This window comes from Piliocolobus tephrosceles, chromosome 13, assembly GCF_002776525.5.
Source record: "Piliocolobus tephrosceles isolate RC106 chromosome 13, ASM277652v3, whole genome shotgun sequence".
Lineage (NCBI taxonomy): Eukaryota > Metazoa > Chordata > Mammalia > Primates > Cercopithecidae > Piliocolobus > Piliocolobus tephrosceles.
The window spans coordinates 123,092,000-123,115,061 of NC_045446.1; the positions used below are offsets into that span (position 1 = coordinate 123,092,000).

Genomic DNA, 23,062 nt, shown 5'->3' on the forward strand with positions numbered 1-23,062 from the left:
TGCACCACATCCTCGTGGAAGGGAGGTCTGGAGCACAGTAAATCCATCACAGACAGGAAGGCACAAGGGAGCAGCCAACAAGCAGCACTCTCGAGGCCTTGGGGCTGACTAACCTCTGATGACGGAGATTCTGAGAGGTGCTAGACAAGAGACTGGCAGCAGACAGCAGACTGGACTGCCTGGTCACAGCACAGTGGGCCCCACACCTACCTGTGCCACAGGTGCCACCTCGACACCTCCAGCCGTCCCAGTCACATCTGCATGTTTTGCTAGCTCTTGCTCCTGGGCCAGCTGTTCCTGGTACTTCTTCATGTCATACTCAAGCTCTGATGCCAGCTGCTTGTCAACTGCAAAGAAGTCCTTGACCTCATCTCGGTAATCCTGCATCACCTCCTAAAACAGACCCAGGAGCATCCTTTCATGTTTTCTTGAGTAAAAAAGTAAGCCCTAAACCCCCACAACACACCTTTGCCTATGTTACAAACCTGCACATCCTGCACATGTACCCCTGAACGTAAAAGTTAAAAAAGAAAAAAGCCCCCCAACATGACTTGATAAATAATAATAGGAACAGTAAGACTGACGTCACCGAAAGCAGACGATTTCCATTCCAGTGACTAACAGTACAATGGGAAATTTGGAGCAAACACCACTGGCCGCACGAGCAGGTCAACGTGTGAGTAACTAACAGCTCACTTTCTTCGGAAGCATCCCGGCTGTTTGGCAGTTAACGGGCGAATCTCTCCCAGGTTCCCAACAGGAGAAAGACATGCTCAGACACGGGCTCCGGAGCCAGCCCCGGGATGCCATGGATCTCAAAGCCGCTCCTCTGTCCACATCAGCCTCCCCACTGGCTCTCAGGGGATCCCAGCTAAGGTTCAAATCCCATCTTTGTGTCTTCTGAAGATTTTACAGAAAACCTTTTCTCATACCTAGGGAAGAACATCCTTAGGTCTTAAAGAGGGCTGCCGGGGCAAGACCACTTTGCTAAGAGAAAGAACATTCCACCTAACAGTAACAGGGAGAAAAAGACACTGCAGTTCCAACGAGGAGGGAAGCCTCGACAGAGAGAAGGAATCCATGCACTCTGCCAGCTGCCACTAGGAGTGGGTTCCACAGGCCAATGAAGAGACTCCCGGAAGCTGCTGACAACAAGCAGCGAGTGGCCGTCCTCTGGGTGTGAGCTCACAAGCAGAAGACTTACTTTTCTTAAGTGTTTAAGTAGTCTATGTAGGATCTAAGTTTTTTTTTTTTCCTTTCTAGGGTCTAAAGCAGGGCAATAAATACAAGAATATTTGGAAGTTTTTATTTTTAATCATACAATGAGACTATCTTTCCTACCTTAGCTTCCTAGTATAAAAAACTATTTGAAAATGTATATTCAGTGTAACTTTATTGAGGCCTTTAGTGGAAAAAAAATTGTAGCATTTTTTTGAGGAAGAAAAACACATAATGTGAACAGAGATATAACTGCTGAATTAAATAAAAACTACGTTGCATTTATTTCTTAGTAAAAGATTTTGCCAGAAAGATCTGAGGCCCCACTTAGGTCTGCCCTGCAAGTCAACACATCCTGGGTTTGTTCAGACTGAGCTCCTCGTGGTCCCCTTGCTTGACAAAGAATTCAGCCCAGCGACGGCAGCTCCCAAGGCAGCTCCTGCAGGGCAGTTATTTCCTGACCTTGTGAATATGAGTCAGTGCGAAAGGTAAGCACCCTGAAATCAAACCCGAAGACTCGCTTTCACCTCACCCCCAGCAGCATGAACAAAGATGACTGTGTTCCTGACCCCAGCTGGGAAAGCTTTCCAGATGGACTCGAACTCCATCAAGGGAAGACTTGCTTGGCACAGTGGGGCAGCTCTTCACAGCCCTGGCTGTACATCCAAGGAAAGGAGCGGCTTTGGTGGAACCCACAGCCAACCCCCAGCTCCACAGCGGTTACCAAGGTAATGCTGGGTTTGCAGAATCTGCGGTTCTAATCACTCGCTGGTTGCCTACACCGTCATAACTGGCAGAAGATCCTAAGTAATGAACGGGTAGGAGGACACCCACCACAAAAGCACAGGCTCCACCCTTACCCGGAGATACTGCATGAGTTCCCGCAAAGCTGGGATCTTATTTTTCTCCAGCACAGTCTTCAGGGAGATGATAATTGGGATAATATTTTCTATGAAATTCCTCTTCTGAACCTGGTAACACAAAGACATGTTTTAGATGCATGAACTTCTGAAAGACAAAGGCCTCTCCTTGATCTAGTTCTTTGAGTAGAGCCACCCTGGCACACTATAGAAGTTTATTTTTGCTTTTTATTATGATCCTGGGGATGTAGAGGACCTCTGCTTTTTTCTGGGAGACTCTGTAAGCATTACCTCAAAACACTCCAAAGGCTTTGTAAGATAGGGTGGGGACAAATACTACTCATATATTCTAAATGGGGAAAAAGAATTTAGAAACATGTTGAGTAGCTTTTGACAAAAGCCCCAAATCTCCACAGAAGACGCTGAAGGACCTTGGCTCTGGCTCCACATTCAGTCCTCATTTCAACACCCTCCCCTTGGAACAGAAGTCAGCTGGCTCTGGCTACCCAGAGGGACACTTTGTATTCCTGCTGGTGAAGGGACAATGGTCTAAAAATGGCTAAGCATGAAGACAGCCGGCTGTCTCTCGCTGTCTGTACACATCTACAAAATACTATGAATTTATACGTATAGTAACTGATCTGACCAAGTCTTCACACTTTACCTTGAATGGTCACTAACCACAAATATTCTGCAGTGAATCTCTTTAAATTTAAAAAAAAAAAAAGCACTATAGTAGCCCACATATGCAAGATTTATCCTCCTGAAGCTGAAAGTACTCTTTTCCTTCTCATTTAAAGTCACTAGTATATGTTTCTTCCTTGTAAACCACTCATTTCTATAGTCTTATCAGAGTTCCTGAAACAGGAGGACAACAGGTAGAGAAATAAGCAATTTAATAAACCCAGATGTGAGCAGATGTTATGTTCAGGAACAGTCTGAAGAAGTGGCTTCCATGCATTCACTTGACAGGTGTGATCAAGCACCTTCTCTGTTCAGGCCAAGAGCTAACCCTCTGGGGGTGCAAAATGAAGCCAAGCACCCCTGCCCTCCAGCCGCTTCTGGACAGTGCCTGTCTCAAGGGAAGAGGTGTTACGTGGCAGGGTGTTAGGGAATTTAGGTACGGAGATGGGCTGCCTAAGGAGTGCACGGCCATCTGATGGATGGTCCTGAGGATGTGTGGAGAAGGGAGGATGGGTGGGTGAGGGCGCTGGAGACATGAGACCCTGAGGCAAGAGCACAGGAGCAGGGTGCAGCTCGCAACTGAGGTGCAGATGGCAATTTGAAGTGGCGAGGTTGGAGGTGAAGACGGAGGGAGGTATGGGAAAGGTGGAAGGCACACCAGAAGTTCTGTTCACCTTGAAAAAGAAGAATGAGAGTTTATTCAGAAGATGATAGGAAGCCACCAGCATAGTTTTTTAAAATTTCACTAGTGAAGTATAACATATGTAGTAAATTTACCTATTTTAAACAGTTCCATGAGCTTTGACAAAAGTCTATATGGAATAACCAGCACCACAGACCACTCACCATCTATCACCCAAAAGCTTCCTGCCACCCCTCACAGTCAACCTGCCTTTAGTCTGTTTCAGATAGAATAAAATGAGCAAATTTGTACTTAAGAAAGACTGCTGGGCCAGGCACAGGGGCTCACGCCTGTAATCCCAGCACTTTGGGAGTCCGAGGTGGGCGGATCACGAGGTCAGGAGATTAAGACCATCCTGGCGAACACTGAAACCCCGTCTCTACTAAAAATACAAAAAAATTAGCTGGGCGAGGTGGCGGGCACCTGCAGTCCCAGCTATTTGGGAAGCGGAGGCAGGAGAATGGTGTGAATCCAGGTGCAGAGCTTGCAGTGAGCAGAGATTGCGCCACTGCACTCCAGCCTGGGAAACAGAGCGAGACTCTGTCTCAAAAAAAAAAAAAAAAAAAAAAAAGATAAAAATAAAAATTAGCCAGGCAGAATGGCAGGGGCCTGCAGTCCCAGCTACTCGGGAGACTGAGGCAGGTGAATGGCGTGAACCCGGGAAGTGGAGCTTGCAGTGAGCAGAGATCGCGCCACCGCACTCCAGCCTGGGCGTCAGAGGGAGACTCTGTCTCAAAAAAAGAAGACTGCTCTGGCAGCAAGTTGGGACGTGGCCTGTGACAGAAAGAAATCAGAAACAGAAAGGGTGGTAAGGAAACCATGGAAATAGGATAAGCTTAAATAAGGTCAGAACTACAGAGATACAATGGTAAGAGAAAACCGGCAGCATCTTGTGGCAAGATATTATCAGAGTCTATATCCTTGGGGTCAAAGGCCTTCAGGGGCCAGGTGGGAAATACACATTGGCAATCCAGGCTAGGACAAAAACACAGGCCTGCAGAGGCCTGCGGCAGCCAAGGTCTGCCCCAAAGTCATTCAGATCCAAATTCTACACTTCCTGCCAACAAAAGCCTCAGCCTGGCACACCAGACTCCAGTCTGCAGGAGCACCATAAACTGTGGGAGAAAGAGGAGATGAAGAGCAGAAAGAAGAGATGACTGAGTGAGTTTTGAGAGTAAGTCAGAGACACCTGGAGCACGTCCTGGCAGCAGGGGGACCTGAGCTCAGGCTCATGAGAAATGCTGGAGCAGGAGACAGATTTGAGAATTGTCACCACCTGGCAAGAGTTAAAGCCACCAGGAAGAAAGACATCAGCACTAGAGCGTGGCACCAGGATTCCAGGGACAACAGGGAAGCCAGGAGACAGTGGGAAGAGTGGGACAGTCACTTGTGAAATGAGCTTAGGGGAGCTGCACACTCACTTGTGAAATGAACTTAGGGGAACTTCACACTCATGAAATGACCTTAGGGGAGCTGCACACTCACTTGTGACATGAGCTTGAGGGAGCTGCACACCCACTTGTGCGATGAGCTTAGGGGGAGGGGTGCACTCGTGAGGTGAACTTGGGGGAGCTGCACACTAATGAGACGAGTGCACACTCACTTGTGAGATGAGCTTGGGGGAGCAGCACATTCACTTATGAGATGAGCTGAGGGGGAGCTGCACACTTGTGAGATGAGCTTGGGGAGCAGCACACTCACTTGTGAGATAAGCTTAGGGGAGCAGCACACACTTATAAGATGAGCTGAGGGGGAGCAGCACACTCACTTGTGCGATGAGCTGAGGGAAGTGGCACACTCACCTGTGACATGAGCTTAAGGGGAGCAGCACACTCGTGACATTAGCTTAGGGGGAGCTGCACACTCACTTGTGACATGAGCTTAGGTGGAGGGGCGCACTCACTGGTCAGATGAGCTTGGAGGGAAGGGCGCACCCACTTGTGAGATAAGCTTTGGGGAAGGAGCACGCTTGTGAGATGAGCTTAGGGGAAGGGGTGCCCTCATTTGTGAGATGAGCTTCGGGGAACTGCACACTCACTTGTGAGATGAGCTTCTTCTGAGCTTCCTGCATGACTACATTTGCCAAGGCCATGTCATCTTCTTCCATAAGGAGGTCCTTGTCTGGTTTAGATCTCATTGCCAAAAGCTTGATCTCCTTTGAGCTGAGGACCTCGAATGTGTCTGAGAGTAACTCACTGGCATCCAGGTCCAGGGGTAGGATGCCATCAGCAAAGCACGCTGAGAGAGACGAGAGAGAGAGAGAGAGAAATGTGCGCTTCTGTGAAATGCTCTGGCCCAGGGAGGAGGTGTAATTTACACAACTGGGGGGCTGTCTGAGGCTGTCAGGGGGTCTTGCAAGGGTGTTCTGTCTGGGGCACAGCTGATGCCAGAGAAGAACAAGATGACAAGGGTCTTCCTGCAGTGCCAGGGTCTCCCTTACTAGAGGCCTGCTGGGCCATCATCAACAGAGCATTTCATTTGCTAACACACACATTTTCTCCCACACACACTGGGCTTACCCAAAATACTAAGGCAGATTTTGGAAGTGATGTTGAATCGCTGTTCATCTGTGAAGTGCTCTAGAAGAAATTTGTAGATTTTCATTCGTCTCTCTTTGTTTGACTTTCCCTTCAATGAAAACAGCCGCTTCTCTCTGTGGCAGAATAGGACAATTTTACTGCGTCACGTGGGCATGGGTGTAAGGGATTTAACACTGCATTTTAACTGCATCCTAAAAGCTGGATACCAAAGACTCACGTGCACTACAGAGATCCCAGTGCTCATCGCAGGCACTGCCCTTAGGAAGCAATTCTCACGACTGCATTTTCTTACGCCATCCTGCCAGGCCACAGTAAAGACCTGGAGCAGGGTCTGTGTCCAACCACTATATGCAAAGAGCCAAACCTTCCCCAGATTCCCCCGCTCTTACCCAGATACAAGGAGACAGCCTTAGCTGCTTCACTGACCTCTCTGACTGGGGGAACTTATTATACTTCTCATGCTTCTCATAGTTATTAAAGTGAAAAATACACTCGATGAAGTGTTGGAAGAACATGACAGGGTTCCTCTTCAGTAACAGGTGAGCCAGGCAAAACTCCCCGAAGCTGCAAAGGTGAGAGAAACAAAGAGGGAGACCCATTTGCTACACACCAACAGTCTCTGAATACACCAAGAACTCTGCTGAGCAGAAGAGAGCTGTACGTAAGCGCAGGGATTCAAAATCTATCCCAATAAACAGTTCCCTTGGATCCAAAGAAGACAGAAACTCCGCTCTTTGGTCTGTCCTTGCTCCACAGCTTACTTTCCAATTCAAGTGTGTTTTTTTCCACCAGGTTTCCTTTCAAAACTAGCAGAAGGTGTTGTTATCCAGCTGCAGTGCAAGCGGGGAAAGCAATCAACCAACTTAACCCCAAAGCCGCTTCTGCAATTAGAGGCCAGTGGTCTTACAGGACTGATGCAATGACAATGGTCATTCACCTCCCAACCTCAAGTTTGTTGCCCACAATTACGAACAAAAAACAATTTTAGTAACTGGAACTTTTTTCAAGAATAAGGATTCATGACAAGAGCTTCATAGTTTGGATCAGGAAGACAAGTTCCCTCTGCAAAGCAACTGACTCAATGCGCTTTGAAATCACCAGCAAGCCCTGGGCACTCTCCTTCCACCCATGCCCTCACCACATCCGTGCGATGCTGCACATGGGACACAGATACCACCAGGACCCCACCAAAAGGAAGATGTCCAATGCCAGATGTAAACAGGTAAAGTGTTTGACTACAGGCCACTGCAGAGTTTCTGTTCATCACGAAAGTAGGTGACAGAATGCCAAAGCACTGATTTTTGCTCAGGGGTTAAACTAACATGGTGCAGGGCTCACCGTGATCCACTCACACTGTCAAGGCCAGTGTTTTAATTTAATTTCAGAGCTCAAATGCAATTTCCGCCCACACAGGAGCACCAGTCAGCTCTCCCTGGGAGAGGAGCAGCATCAAAGACTGTCCGAACAGCAGACACTGGCTTTGGAGGGCACTGGGACTGTGCAGGAGACTGACCTCTCCTTTCCCCAGTGGTGCTCCTTATGCCAAAATTCAAATCAGTTTGTGTTCACAGCACACATACCAATTAAAAATCAGAGAAGGCAGATGAGAAATCATGATGGAAGTAAGCCTAGATAAAAATTCCACTGTAGATAATTACACCTTGACTATTCACCTAGGAAATAAGGGAGCAGCTTGACCCAGAAATATGAAAACAAAATAAATAAAACTGTATTAATAATGAGAATTCCATGAGGCAAAATTCAATTAAGGATAACTAGAAGCACCTGTCTGATCTAAGAGTAGTCAGTTATGTTTTGTACAAATTATGTTGTTTAATGACCCATGTTTGAAAGGCAAAGGTCATAGCATCAGATGAAGTTCTTTCTAAACATGGGTTACTTTGGTAAACCATCTGTGACAGGAATGAAAAAACCACTGAACAAACAAGAATTTATCTTCTGTGGCATTTCATTATAGTTAATCCACTCTGGCATGGCAGTTTCTACATTATGCAAACTTCCTCCTCAGAAATGAAGTCACATATACGAAAATGTAAAGCCAGATAGAATCAGCAAATCTTCCACAAGAAGAGGGTGCACTCTGAGTTTTGACTTGATGTCAACGCCAATCGACTCAGTTTAGGTCAAAAATACATGTGGGTGGAGGTGACCAACAGGCAAGATACTGTGGAGTTTAAGCCCTAGTGAAAAACTTGCTGAACCATCTATACAAATAAATTCCATAGCAACATAAAACCATGCCAGGATTCACACGCTCAGGGCTGATAATGTAGTCACAGAGCTTTCCAGCGAGAGAAACTGGAAGCCACAGCCAATGTGTGATATCCACAACTCATCTTGGCTGCTGTATTCACTGGGACTTTATTAAAATGGCAAGTTTCAGCCTTGATTAGATTAAGATGCACAGATCCTGCAAGCTTCCTAACTGGAGAAGAGGGACTATTTTGTTTCCTGTTTGTCTGCTGAAAAGTTAGGAGAAATTAACATTACAAGTAATGCTTCCTAGAACATTCCTTTAGAGTGACAAGAGAGAGCACTCTCCAGATACGTGGATTAGGAAACCTCCAAGACTCTCAACAAATCTTAGTAAGCTGGGAGCTCGGTCAGCATCCTCTCCCCAGCCCCTCAGGACAACCACTAAGAACACACATACCCACACCAACAACTCAGGGATGTGGTCTAGGGATTTCACACAGCACGGGCTGCATGAATTATATGGAACACAAAGGGAAGACCAGCTAAATCTGAGTGATTACCTTATTACAGCCTTGTAAAAAGAAGTTATTACTCTCTTACTAAGAATCAAAATCCAGGATATTCAAACAGCCCAAAAGGCCACAAGGTAACGGCCATGTGTCCACTTCTGTTTTCAGCTTTAGTAGGAAACATAAAAATCTGACTTCACATTTCTTCATGAGCTGAATGCCATTCTGAAGCAGGGTGTCTGCTCAATAAAGGCAGACTCATGAGTTCATGCTGAACTCATGTTCCTGACCTGGCCTACAACACGTGTCTATCTCAGGTTAGGACCGGGGCTCAGACCCATTTGTACCAGAATTCTACTTGAGGCTTGAAGCAGTATTTCCTACACCCTAGTTCTCCCTGGCCACCACCCCAAATCCAAGCGCCTATGATGGTCTGTCTAGACCCTGGTCATCCCTGCGTTGCTGCTTCCTTCCTCCATGTACTCTACACTCCAGGTTCCACAGTGAATCAGGCCCTACCCTCCACAGCCGACTCTCAGGGCACTCCCTATGCTTCCTCTTCATAAACGTGGGCTGGCTGTCCTCCAAGCACACCAGTTCTCTCTCAGCCCTCCCAAAGGGAGGCTGCTTCATCCCTCAGTCAGAGGATGAGGAGCACATTTCCCAGACGTCCAGTGCCTTCCTGCCTTCACCCACCCAATGTTCACCCACCCAATGTTCACCACATGTCTGCTTGGTTTCAGTTCCTTTTCAGGTGCTAGGGATGGGGAATAACAACCAAATTCATGCCCCTCAGGAAGCCTATACATAGCGTGAGGACCAAATAGTGCGTTGCCAAAAGTGCTCTGACACTGGAAGACAGCTAGAAGTGGGTCCAGTGAAGTGCAGGGAGCGTGGCCTGGCTGCTGGTTAAGACACACACAGGCTGCTGCGGCACCTGCAGACGGCCTCCACCTCCGCCTCCCTGTAGTGCTCCCGCCATCTGCCGTTTGTGCTCTCTGCTACCTGGTTCTCAGTCTTCCTCTCCATTCCAAATCCCCGTAGAACTCCCCATGCAGATGAGCTACTGAATGCCCCAACTTTCTGCTTTCCTGACTTCACTGCTTCCAGTGAGCACCCCACCTGGACCCTGGGTCACCAGTGCAGCCACGCCCTGGACCCTGTTGCCACACTGGAGATCAAAGAGTCCACTCGTGACTGCCCTGCTGGTCCTTCCAGTTATCTGGCTCCCGACTCCCTCCCCGCATTCCGCCCGTTCCATGGCTTCACTAAGCCCTCCAGTCGAGTGCTTGCTTCCTTTTCTCCCAAACCAGGCCGTCCTTGTTGTTGCCCCTTTTCTATCTCAATGGCCCATTATTTGAGTCACTGTCCTGCCTGGAGCTTCTGGCCCTGCCTCTCTGTACTCCTGTGGCAGTGCCCAGTTAAACTGAAATAACCTGCTTATTACTTGACTGTCGCCCTGTGATTACAAAGCCACCAGCTATTGGGCAGACAGGAAAACAGATCATAGAATTTTGTAGCCTCCAAATTTGGGGTTTATATGAGCAATTAAAAATGTCATACAGGCCGGGGTGGTGGCTCATGCCTAATCCCAGCACTTTGGGAGGCTGAGGCGAGAAGATTGTTTGAGCTCAGGAGCAACACAGTGAAAACCTAACTCTACAAAAAATAAAAAATTAGCTAAGGATGAAGTGGGAGGGCCACGTGAACGTGGGAGACTGAGGCTGTAGTGAGCCATGATTGCTCCATTGCACTCCAGCCTGGGCATAGCCTTTGGCCTAAAAATCAAAAGTCAGGCACAGAAAGATATATATATATATACCACATATTCTCACTCATATGCAAGAGTTTAAAAAAGGTAGGGTCATAGAAGCAGAGAGTAGAACTGTGGTTATTAGAAGCTGGGAAGGGGACGGAAAGGCTGGTTAACAAATACAAAATTACAGGAGGAGTGTGTTAAAATGCTCAACAGCACCGTAGGGCGAATACAGTTAACAATAATGTACTGTCTATTTTCAAAGAGCTAGGAGAGAGGATTTTGAAAGTTCCCAACACAAAGAAATGATAAATGTTTGAGGTGCTGGTTATGCTAATTACCCCGATTTGATCATTACATGTTCTATACATGTATCAAAATACCACTCTCTATCCCATAAATATGTATAATTATTACACGTCAAATAAAAATAAAAGGAAAAATTTCAGAGAACAGACTAACTTAAATTATAGTTAGCAAATGTAGTCATCAGCTTTTCAAAGCTGAAAATCATGAAAATCTAATTTGAACCATGGTTTCAACAAACCCAGAATGCAGACATAAAAGGGAAAGATTAACGAGGAAGTATTAAAACGCTAGAAGAGGCCCTGGTAATCTTACTACACCATAAAGTATATCTATGCTTTTCATTTGATTGATGATCTGAACACCCATATGTACAAATCCTGCATATAGTTTACTCATTGATTAATGCTCTTTTTCACATACACGTACAGGAGCTAACAACAGTGGGGAAAAATGAGGAAGTGCAGGTTAAGTAGCTGATTTTACCTCCCAGGTGCATCACCTGAAAGCATTCCCAGCCTGTCTGATGACACCTTCTCCTGGGCCATGCACTGTGTCGAAAGCCCTCAGAGTCAGTACAGTGGACACGCTGTAAAGGTGAGAGGGTGTGCGAAGCTATCTAAAAAAGAGGCGACAGCCTTAACTTTTTGCTTCTGGCTCTAGACAGCAGTAAGCAGAATGTTAGTTTGACTGGTTTGTTATGTGAAATGTTCCCCCTCCTTGGAAAATTACACCTAAAGAAAACTGAGCAGAAACTTCCACGGAACTCAGACTAAATTATTGGTAGCTATATTGAGATCCAGAGGGACCCACTGTTACCAGCCATTTATAGTGAATGAGCTCTATAAAGGCCTCTTCCCTGCTGCGGGGCTTTTGCCATGGCATTCAACCTTCTACTTTCCAACTGCAGACTTGCTTTAAAAAGATTTAGTTACAACAAACTCTAAGGTAGCAAATTCTATCAGGCCATTTCTCAGCCCCTTGAAAATAAATCTTTAAAAAAATGATGCAATGATAGAAATTAATAATTACCAAAGTCACTCTCCCACGCCATACAAGTCTGAAGAACTGCCCATTTCCAAGGAGTCTTGTCATCTGTACACTTGATTCCACACTGTGCAATTTCATCTTAATTCCTAGTTTCTTCCTTAAAATTTCTGCACTTAAAAGTCTCAGCTCTTTATCAAAATTAACTTTCTTTTTGCCTAGAAATTAACAGTGAATTTCTAGTGACTGCTCCTCTATACAGTGTAATACAACAAGCATATGATATTCTTCATGCTCCTTCAAGAACAGCAAACTGTCAGCAAGTGCAGTCAGTGCTGAGATGATCCAATGATGAATCTAACCATTTTCTTTTAAACTTGTGTGCAAAATAAAGGTTTGTTATGTTGCTTAGTATCTTAAAAACCTGCTAATTTTTCTGGCACCCACCGAAAGCTCACTAAATCCTACTTAACCCTAAACCAATCTGAAAAAAAAAAAGAAGTCCAGCATACATCAGAAATGAGGTAAACTGTTCAGTTGTCTAACGTGAGGGAAAGATTTACCTGGCAATGTCTGGGTGTGAATCTATCAGAGTGCTGACAAATCGAAAGAACAGGGAGCCCTTCCATTTCACAAATTCCTCCTGTACAGAGAAAAGCCAGCACGTTTCAGAGTATGTCATCATGGGCAAGCCTCATTGTTCTCAGCTACACTCCCCCCACCACGCGGTCTGTCCCCAGCACACTGGCTCAGTGCACAGGCACACACTTCCAAATCGTTGGAATATAGTGCGGAGAAGTATATGCACAGAACATCACCCTTCTACCACAGGAGAAAAATGACTCAAAGCACATGGCATTAGAGGGATGGTGCCACCCTCTATATAATATAAATACAGTTCGTAATATATGAAAAGATGAGCATACAGAACACACCAGGGCAGACATACAACCTAAGTGAAAGGCCTTCCCTTCAAAAATCAAGTATTATGTTCTCCCCATTATAGGCCAAACACAGACCCTCAAAGTGTATAAAAATATCTAATGCTCTGAAGAGCTCTATAGTTCACTACGTTCTTCTGCATACGGAAACATCCCACTAGACTCGCAGAGCCCAGCGCAAACACCATGATCCCCATTTTACGAAGGAAGAAGTTAGATCTCAGAAATGTGGACTTGTCCAAGTTAAAAAAGAATAACAGAATTCAAACTAGAACTACCTGTCCACTGAATGTGCTTTTCTCTACATGGTACTTACTTTCAAAATGAAACTTCACACTGCTTGACAGGATGTCTGAACAAAGTCCCAAAACGAACATTCACAAGTAACACTGTTTATAAGAGGTTGTGCTGAACATCAGAAGAGTAATACTCCAGACCAGAGATGAGACAACTATTTTTGGATTCTACTACAAAGCAAGTACATTTCCTATGCTACTCAAATATTCCCTTAAATCAGAAGCGACGGTGGAGGGGAAAGGACAGGTTGAACCCTCCTACGCACCTGCAAGAGATTAGTAAGCAAGATGAGTGTCTGCTTCCGGATGAATGGGTCAGAATCCTTCAGACACATGGAGATGTTGGGAATATACTTGTCCACCATGATGGTGTAGCGAATGCAAAGATCGCACATCACAATGATGACGTTGTTGCGGACAGCCACGTCCTCACACACCTCGAGCTCTCGCACCAGGGCTGGGATGCTCTTCTTTGCCAGATCCTCATGCTGTAAGCACAGCTTACCTGGCACAGAAGACAGGAAGATGCCTCAACTGTATTCTAAATCCTAATTCCATTCCTGAATTTTCTCCAGATACATCTTGCTAATGGCTTCTATTTAATCAAAGTTAAAACATCATGCCCACAATCACAAACAACAAAAAACTAAAGGCAGACAGACCCATCTTGAATATTTGAATAAAAATACCTTAAGGAGAAATAAACTCCCCCAGGAGTTACATACTATGGGATGTTCCTTTACACTAATAAAATCATCTTCCTTTTAAAGTCAACATTTGAATTTCGCAGTTATCCACTTACCTGGAGAATGATCAGCAAAGCCTGAGAGATGAAACATTTTACTCCTGATTATACATATCCTCTACACATGCTAAATAGCCCATGCTGAATTTGAAGTCTGAGCTAGGTAAATAGGAAAGAATGCATGTCCCCTTTCTTTCTTGTTCACAGTTGAAAAGCCTGCTGAGTTTTGTTTGTAGGTTTCTTTTGTGCCTGGGAAATGTTTCACAATTCTTACGTATTTGAAAATTAATATTACAAAAAAATTAATAACTTATGTAGCATGAAATATGCACTCACACTAAAGGGAAAAAAAAATTCCCAGCATACAGGTCAGTGTTTTCAAGATTAAAAATAGTTTGAGTTCATGGAGAAATATGTAAATAGTCATCTACCCAGTTCTGGAAAGTATTAAAGAAACCATTTCCTTTTATGGAAAATTTATTTCTTCATTTCCAGAACTCAGTGCAGCGTCTGGCACAGTTCTTGATGAATAGACTTCGTGGTGCTGCATTATGAGTATAAAAAAATGGCAGGAGTATTAAAGTCAAGTGAAGGTATTGAAAAAAATTACAGAAACAGGGATAATTGTAATAAATTAACATAACCGTACCAAAAAGCAAAAGCTCCTTCTAGACCCTCTAGAGAGTACCTGAGCCTTACCGTCTCGGGGCGTTGTCAGCCTGAGGGCTCTCATGACCAGCGTGTGGTTAGGCAGAGCTCAGCACTCAGATCAGAGTCACCTCTAGGAACCATATGGCCAAGAGCAGACACAGACAGGCTCGGCAGCCCCTGACACACTCCCATGGCTGGGCTTACTTAAGACAACAGCTACACAGAGAACTTGATGTCAAGCCCTATTCTCCCACGTTTTTCTTACCTAAGGTAATGATAGCATGTGCTCTAATCACAGAGGGCATGACAGAACCTCTGACCTGGGAGGGTGGCTGAGATGCTGGGGCATCACTGCTGCCTTGAGATGATGGTACTGCAAGGAAGGGAGAGAAAGTCACTGACAGAACCTTGAACCGGCATGCATGGTACAGAGTATGATTTCAAATGCCTTACAATGGTCAGCATCAGCAGACGAAGCCAGGACGGACTGAATCAGAAGGAAGATGCGCTTCTCCACCCTGGCTGGACACAGCTGGGCTATATCCCCTAATGTAAAAATGTACTTCACCTACAAAGATAATTGGTTTTACAGTAAAAATAAGGCAAAAGAAAAGTGAACTCTAGCTAGATTAAGGACATGTCAATGGAGTATATTTCCTTTATCCCCCAAATTTAAAACAGTGTTACTATTTTTTTGTTTCATAAAAATACCTGGCTATTGTAAAAACTTAAGTCACTATATAATGAAACTTATCCAAAATTAGGGCAACCATATAATTTTATCACCTAAATCTAGACAAATCTGCAAGTAAAAGGGGGTCCTATTAATAATTATATTGTGAAAAACAGGTGTACACCAGGGTTATTTTGGGTAAACTGGGATACAGAATCACCTACCTATAACCCTACCACCCAGATACATCATTATTGTTTTTGTGTATAACTTTTTCAAAGTATTTCTGTAGTCACATGGCTTTATGTTTACTTTTCTTATACACTTACCAATTAGAGTATTTTGAAGTCTGCAATGATTACTTTGAATATTAGGCATCATTTCATGTCAAGAGATATGACACATATCTTTAATGACTACATAAGTATGCCATTTTAAAACTAGGACTGTCATCATAACTTACTGCACTACTTCAGTATTAACGAACACTGATGCTGTTTCGCTTTGCTGATGTTTCGATCTGCTCTGGTCAACACCTGTGTATCCTTAGACACTGTTCTCTTTCCTCAGAAGTAAAAGGCAGGGTAAAGAGTGTGTTACGCTATTTCACATTCTGAAACATATTTTCAAGTTGCCCTCCAGATTATTTTTCCATGTAGACCCCATTCAAAACCTACTTCCGGCTGCCATGCTGTTTATTCATAACATTCAGTTTAACAACTAAGTAACACTATTCTCTTTTAATTTACGCCCCAAATGGAAGGATGATGCTGAATAGTAAAATGTCAAATAAAAGCTTATACTAGGTAAGAAAGCCAATAACAAAGTATATGAGTTTAAAAGAATCTTGAAATACTGTTATCTCTTCATTAAAAAATATTTAAATTCTATTTAAAGACGCAAGAATGAAACTATGTATATAGGGCAAAACCTCTTCATATATATTTTGACTGAAGAGTAGATTTTGATGACACGGTTAACAGTTGAAGAACATGTGGGGGAGGGGGTGGGGACAGGACTCACTAACCATAGTAAGCATCTTTCTTAGCGTGGGCAGGAGTGAGAAGAGCAAGACCCTCCGGAAACCCTGGGCCAAGCCTGTGCCACACTCCCTGGCCCTCTAACCTAAAGCATCCAGTTCCCATACTGAGGCCTTCTGTTACTGAACACGTGCCTCAGGCGCAACGGTCTTCACTTTTAACAAATCTACATTTGGTCTGTGATCACTGGGAATTAGGAGAGCTAGGCCAACAAGCAGAAACTGAACACAGAAAAGATGTGCTCTACTAATTTAAATACATGAGAAAAACGGCCAGTTTTGGTTAAATGATGACCTGTACTGAATGGCATCAAAAAGCAGCTCATTATTTTCTTTACTGGACAGAGTCAGATGTTGGAACCAGAATTACTGCCATACATCTTGTCCCCAGTCAGCCACTGAAATCAGCCAACTGTCCCGTCCTGGCTCACAGGAATCTCTTGCACTGTTTACAGTTTCTAAAGCAGGGGTGCCATGGAAAACAATCTTGGGGCTCCAAGGTCATCTGTGTTTTGAATTGTCAAATCTTTATTTCAGTCATTACTTTGCAATTGCTCAGCACTATTCCCCAGTTCTACTGTCTGCTGTTCAAACTGCTCAGAAGACATGTTAAATTTTTTAAAAAGCAAACACACAAACCGAAAAGAGTATACTCACATTATTATTTCTTACCTTATATTTCTAAGCTTGACTATACCAACCTTACAACACACAGTGTTTTCCCTACTGAAATCAGGCTTCTCATAAGATTGAACTAGATGAAGTATATACCATTGACTTTCCCCCCCGATAATAAGTATATAAGAAACAAATGAATAGGTTATCAAAAAATATCTTCTAAAAAGAGAGAGTAAGCTCTAGGCTAAGACAGCCCTTTTGTTAAAAGCATTTAAAGTGTACATTACAAAGTCATCTTTAACAAAACCTCCCTGATAAAATGGAAGCATAAAGAATGTTTAGGAAAAGCTGTCACTTACCAGCAGGTCTTCGTCCACATTCCCTGTTCCATTCTCCTTCAGAACGATGTTGGAGAGGCGGTGCTCACAGGTGGAGAGGACATCCCCACACACCTGCTTCAGCAATTCCTACGGCAAGTCAAAAGTCATCTCTGAAGGGGCCCGCCCATCTCCCAGACGACCCATGAAACACCATGTTCTCAGAAGAAACTGATCTTCAAATGGATAGGCTGTAGGGGTGCTTTCTGTCCTTCCTCTTTCCCACAAGTTGTCCAAAGCCACAATGACATGCATTCAGAAATCTAGCCATGAGTTCTGGCTCAGTGGAATTCATAAACAGTGTATATATCATCTTTCTTTCTACATTTGCCCTATAAGAGCAAAAGGCCAAATATTTACAATGACCCCAAGCGGTAATTTATAAGAGATCTATAATAGTAGTGCTCCTCCAAAAATACAGAAATAAGTTGTAGTTTTGCTGGCATATACAGATGGTGAATTAATTACTGTGATAAACATTTTTTAAAGACATAAAATAAGGAGTTGCTATTCTTCTGAAATTTATTCATTAGGGACAAGTTTTCCGTGTCTCACAATAACTTCAAGGGGTCACCTCTAGTGCACACTGGACTGTTCCTCTATGTGAAGGGAGAGAGAGCTCCCAACCACATTCTAGATTCTTGGACCTCATTTTCTGTAGGAAACCATTCCAAAACACCCAGGTTGAGCTAAGTGCTCCATCCCCTTGCTTCTATGTTACCCGATGCCGATTTTTATTTTAGGAGTGATTACCTTATGCTGAAATTATCTGCTGATGTGCATACACCCACCCTACTCCTCTGCAGTGCCTTAGGAAGGGACCTGTGTTAACCATTATTCATTGTCTAGCAGTCCACAGCCTGGCACTATGAGCAATGCTTTTAGCCTGACTTGCCCTAATGTGTCTTGAAACTATTGCCTTTATTACTTTTTAAATAACTACTACACTTAAAATTTTAACAGATTGCACAACCTGGACCACAACATTGGCCCACAGAGTTTCTGCAATTCTTATGCTTGATCCCGATGAGGCTAGAACCTGGGTAGTATGACTAGTAAGTTTCGGTATCACAGAATCTGGGAAAGCCGACAAGACCACCCAATCCTGGCATTCTCTCCACATGGCAGCTTGTTCCAAGTTCTTGTCCAGCTTCTCCTGAATACCTCTAACAACAAGGGACATGCTCTGGGACAAGCCCTCCATTTTAGGCAGACCTCAGTAAGTTTTCTCTTCAGTCACCAAAATTTATAATTTCCATTCATTGGTCCAGATAGGTTGTCTGGGAATACCAAATAAATCCAATTCTTCTATTTGAAAGTCCTTCATAAATTTGAATTTAGCTAGGCAGCCTCCCATCCCCAACCCCTCCCTTCTCCATGCTAAAGACTCCAGGCCTTCTGCAGTCCTTACACAACGTGCTTTGTGATGCCCTCATTTAGCTGCTCTCCTCTAGTTACATTCAATTTCATCAACACTTTGTAAATTTGTCACTGACACTGAATTACAGAATGTGTCCACTTAGATTTAGCCAGGACACAGGACCACTGCTCCTCTTGTTCTAGACACTTTCTACTAATACAGTCCAAGATCTCATCGATTTTTTAATGACAGCCACAAAACACATAACAAAAATGCCCAAAGACAAAGACAACAGTCCTTTCACATACACTGCTGCTGAGCTGTATCTTTGGGTAATCTGTTGCTCTCAGTAAAATAAATGATATTCACTTACAGAGAAAAGAAAAGGAGAAGTGTGTTTAGAGGAAACAAGTGGGTCACATGGATTGAAAATATCCTAACATTCCAGAAAATCTCAGGGCCTTGCTCCTCTGTCAACCACCAAGTGAAGCTGTGTCAGCAGATGAAAACCGTGGCAGTCTTTGCTAATGCAGTAGTAACCCCACCTGTTTCCAGCTCTCAGTGTCTAACCTGAAGACAGTTCCTTGCCTTCCTCATAGGCTCTCATGACAATGTAACCACCGTCCTAATGGCCCTGGGCCAGCAGCAAGCGGCAGGTGACTTCCTAGGCCCTGACTGCGCGCTGTACACATGATTCTTTTTCCAACCAGTGCTGGTGAAAAGAAAATTAGGAAAAAGTCAGAGGCCTTAGTTCTAGTCCCAGCTCTGCCGGTAGTAAGTTGTGTACCACTGAGCCTGGAAGACTTGCAGTTTCATAATCTCTTACGTAAATTCCTCCCTGATCACTCTTTCCTCAGTCTTACCATGCCTGTAATCCTAGCACTTTGGGAGGCTGAAGCAGGCGATCACTTGAGATCAGGAGTTTCAGACCAGTCTGGCCAGCATGGTAAAACCCTGTCTCTACTAAAAATACAAAAATTAGCTGGGCCTGATGGCATGTGCCTGTAATCCCAGCTACTCAGGAGGCTGAGGCACAAGACTTGCTCGAACCCAGGAGGCGGAGGTTATGATGAGCTGAGATTGAGCCACTGTACTCCAGCCCGGGCGACAGAGCGAGACTCCGCCTCAAAAAAAAAATAAATAAATAAAAATAAAATAAAAATAAAAAATAAAAAATAAAAGTTTTTCATATAATTTCTTGGGTCTTGAGAAAAAGGGTTAGAAAAATCAAATAATGCAAGTATCCCTTTCACCAATAAAAGAGCCTAAAGATAGATACCAGAAAAACACCAGACATTATTTCATAAGAAATAGGTCAACAGTCTTAAGTCCCAAGCAAAAAAGTTACACTCATTGTTTTAATTGATCTGTCAGAAGTAGAAAATGTAACATCTTAAGGAAGGGTTTTCTCTTAGGAACTTGGTCAAGAAAAGGAAGCATAGGAAGGTAGGTGGGGAGATCAGCTGAAGCCATCATCTTCTTTTATTCTGGAAAACTTAAATATATTCCAGCAATTATTTAACTTTTGTTTTCTGTAGCCATTATTAATAACCCCAGCTCTAAATTTTTTCGTTAGGATTGGTACTAAGAGTGTATCTCCTGATAAAAACGGAATAAATATATGGTAATAAAATGATTTCTTCAGAGTTAACTGGTATGCATACCTTTTAAGGAGTCAAAGTAACTCTCTGCCTCATATAAATCGCAGATTTGGATTTGTGTTTATGCATATATAAAAACATTAGCTGCGGGCTGTAGGCAACTTTGGGGACATGACACCAACAAGAGATATTTGAGGAGTGCAACCTCATAGTAACAGGACAGGCATGTCCAAGATTACGATTTATCAAAAGGTCAGAAAACTGTTCTGGAGGGAACTTCCTGCTTAAGTGGAAAATTGCCTATAAATGTTCTTGGAATGAGAGTGGAAGTCAAGGAGAAAGATAGCCTTGCAGAATTCTCACCAGGAAATGACAGACAATCAACAGGAGTGCCTACCTAAAGACACCTGTCCCTGCCATCAAGGTGGTGATCATCTAAGAGAGTCATTTCTCTTCAGCAGCTAACTCTTCTTGGGGAATGTCAATTGCCAGTTATGTAAACCTTGCCTTGTTGCGGCAATAGCTGCTGGGGACATCCTTACATGTCCTCTTATTTACAGAACATGCTCCTCAAATTTCAAAACACATACAGTAACACCCTAAGCACAAACAAGTCAGAAACGTATCAGGGAAAGTCTGGCCATACCTGCTCCTCTGCTGGTGTCTCTGCAGATGCTCTACAAAGCCTCTGCAAAGCGTCAACAGCTGAACTGATCACCTCTAGAGACCACTGAAATCCATTCAGCTTACGCTTGACAGCATCTGTGAAGGAAGTCAAAACCCCTGAAGTTCAACTGCTTAAATATATTCAGGTATACACACACACACACACACACACACACACACACACACACACACCTGAAATGAACAGCAACACACTTTCAAGTAAGATTCTCCAGCAGACACTCACCAGTCACTTTGTCCCGGGTGCTCTTAGGAAGATGCTTTGCAATATGCCCAATCACACATAGAATATGTCCTAAGGTGTTTGAATTGGGATTCTGCTGACTAGAGAAAGGGCAGGAGAAATATCAAGGGAGAAGCAAGTTAAACACTGCTGCCAACAAAGGCCTTTCTTCTGGATTATCAACCCTGGAGGAAGCAGCATAGGTAGCATGGCTTAGGCGTCAAGCTGTGGGAACATCAAGGCACTTACTGTACTTGGACAAAGGGGAAATGGGTTAAACATGATTCTTATTTTTTCATGCTTGTTTTTATACCAGGTTTCAAACAGAAGGTCTCTGTACATGAATAGCTATGAAAAAGGCCCACTTCCTTAAGCCTTGGGCTTTGTTTCTAAGACTCTTCAGTATCATTAGTGGTCAAATCAGAAGATACAAACCTGCTGATTTTCTCCCAGGACTGTATTATTCTGCTGTAGTCCAGCCTGGGTGAGGAGCCAGCAATCTTGGAAAGCAGCATCCAGGCAGGTGCCGAATGGTCCGTGCCAGTGTGAGATATTATATTGTTTATAAAAGTGGATGAGAATTTTTCTTTCTTGGACCAGATATGAAAAGCCTTATTTAAATATCGGCTAGAAAAAAAAAAAAGATAGAAAAGCAGAATTGCACCTGTAAATATACAAAACAACTCAGATCAGCACCTCACGGAAAGGGTATCAACTTCTGCTGCTCCAGGACTCATGTGGCACATGAAACTTTCACAGACTTTCCTAATTAGTGGCATGTCTGATATCAAACTAGGTATCTTTTAAATTTTTATTATTCTATAATCAGTTATATTCATTTTTCCCCTCATAAAATATTTCTTAAAGCAAAGAATAAAATTTCACAATTCATTTGAGACTCTTCTCCTCCTCTCCTCCAAAATGTCTACATAACTGCATGGGGCCAGTTACAGATACATTCAGAGCTCATACAGTTATAGTGACAAAAATTAGTAACATTGTCCTTTTTTCAATGGAAGGATTGTAAATGACAACCTAACAATTAAATATGATGATGTGAAATGAGCTGAAATATGCAATAACTTAATACCACTCAGAAATAGATATTTCAAACAGTGCTTCTGATGTACTAAAGTGTTTGTGTTATACTACTATTTTTTGAGACAGAGTCACACTATTTTTGAGATCCAGTCAAAAGCTGGATCACAGTAGTATGATCACAGCTCTCTGCGTAGCTTCCACCTCCTGGGTTCAATCAATCCTCTTCCCTCAGCCTCCAGAGTAGCTGAGACTACAGGCATGGTCACCATACCTGGCTAACCTTTCTCCTTCTTTCTTTCCCTCTTTCTCTCTTTCTTTTCTATCTCTCTTTCTTTCGAGACAGGGTCTCGCTATGTTGCCTAGACTGGTCTTGAACTTCTGGGCTCAAGCCATCCTCCTGTCTTGGCCTTCCAAAGTACTGAGATTATAGTTGTGAGCCACTGTGCCTGGCCGTCACTGATGTTTTAGAACTATCTCTTATTTTACTTCTTCCCATGTCACTGAATGGGATCATATGACTCATGAGACAATGCCATATTATATATTTAAATGAAGAGAAAAATACGCTTCTTCCCTTGATTAATTTTTCTTAAGACTTCTGTGAAAACACATACACATACATACACACATGCAAACATCGGGAATTCCTCATTAAATTGTTTTTAAAAGGGAAATTCTCAGAGCATACAGAACAAGGTAACTATAACAAAATAAACACATCTATATACCATAATAAGCATATGCATATAAATGAAGTTTTGTTAATATACCAGCTATTAAAAATCCATCCACAGATGTCGAATCTTACTACAGTTAGCTTACAACATGATTTATGTCTGACTTATGTCCAAATACCACAAGATACAAGCAATGAACAAATATTTTAAAATTCATTTTAAAATAATTATATAAAATATTAAGTAATGTTCATTATATGTAGCCAACAGAATGGGGAAAAAATTCTCTGAACTTGCAGAGTTCAGAAAACTTGCAGAAATCTTAAACTTGGCTCCTCTTTGGCAACTCCCAGCCCTCCACTCCCACCCAGCCTCCC

The 23,062-nt window shown here is 43.4% G+C and overlaps 1 protein-coding gene across 2 annotated transcripts in view; it reads right to left on the minus strand.

The window, feature by feature from the left end:
• NCAPD3 (non-SMC condensin II complex subunit D3) overlaps positions 1-23,062 on the minus strand; it is a 67,600-nt gene that overhangs the window by 7,131 nt on the left and 37,407 nt on the right. For both annotated transcript variants that reach the window (XM_023185906.2, XM_023185905.2), the window contains exons 18-30: positions 21,403-21,594; positions 20,971-21,068; positions 20,707-20,822; positions 17,082-17,189; positions 14,846-14,960; positions 14,658-14,765; positions 13,263-13,501; positions 12,323-12,402; positions 6,411-6,548; positions 5,964-6,097; positions 5,483-5,682; positions 2,079-2,189; positions 211-393 (exon numbers count right to left, since the gene is read on the minus strand). In XM_023185906.2, the coding sequence (XP_023041674.1) occupies positions 211-393; positions 2,079-2,189; positions 5,483-5,682; positions 5,964-6,097; positions 6,411-6,548; positions 12,323-12,402; positions 13,263-13,501; positions 14,658-14,765; positions 14,846-14,960; positions 17,082-17,189; positions 20,707-20,822; positions 20,971-21,068; positions 21,403-21,594 (1,822 nt within the window). The remainder of the gene's footprint in view (positions 1-210; positions 394-2,078; positions 2,190-5,482; positions 5,683-5,963; positions 6,098-6,410; positions 6,549-12,322; positions 12,403-13,262; positions 13,502-14,657; positions 14,766-14,845; positions 14,961-17,081; positions 17,190-20,706; positions 20,823-20,970; positions 21,069-21,402; positions 21,595-23,062) is intronic.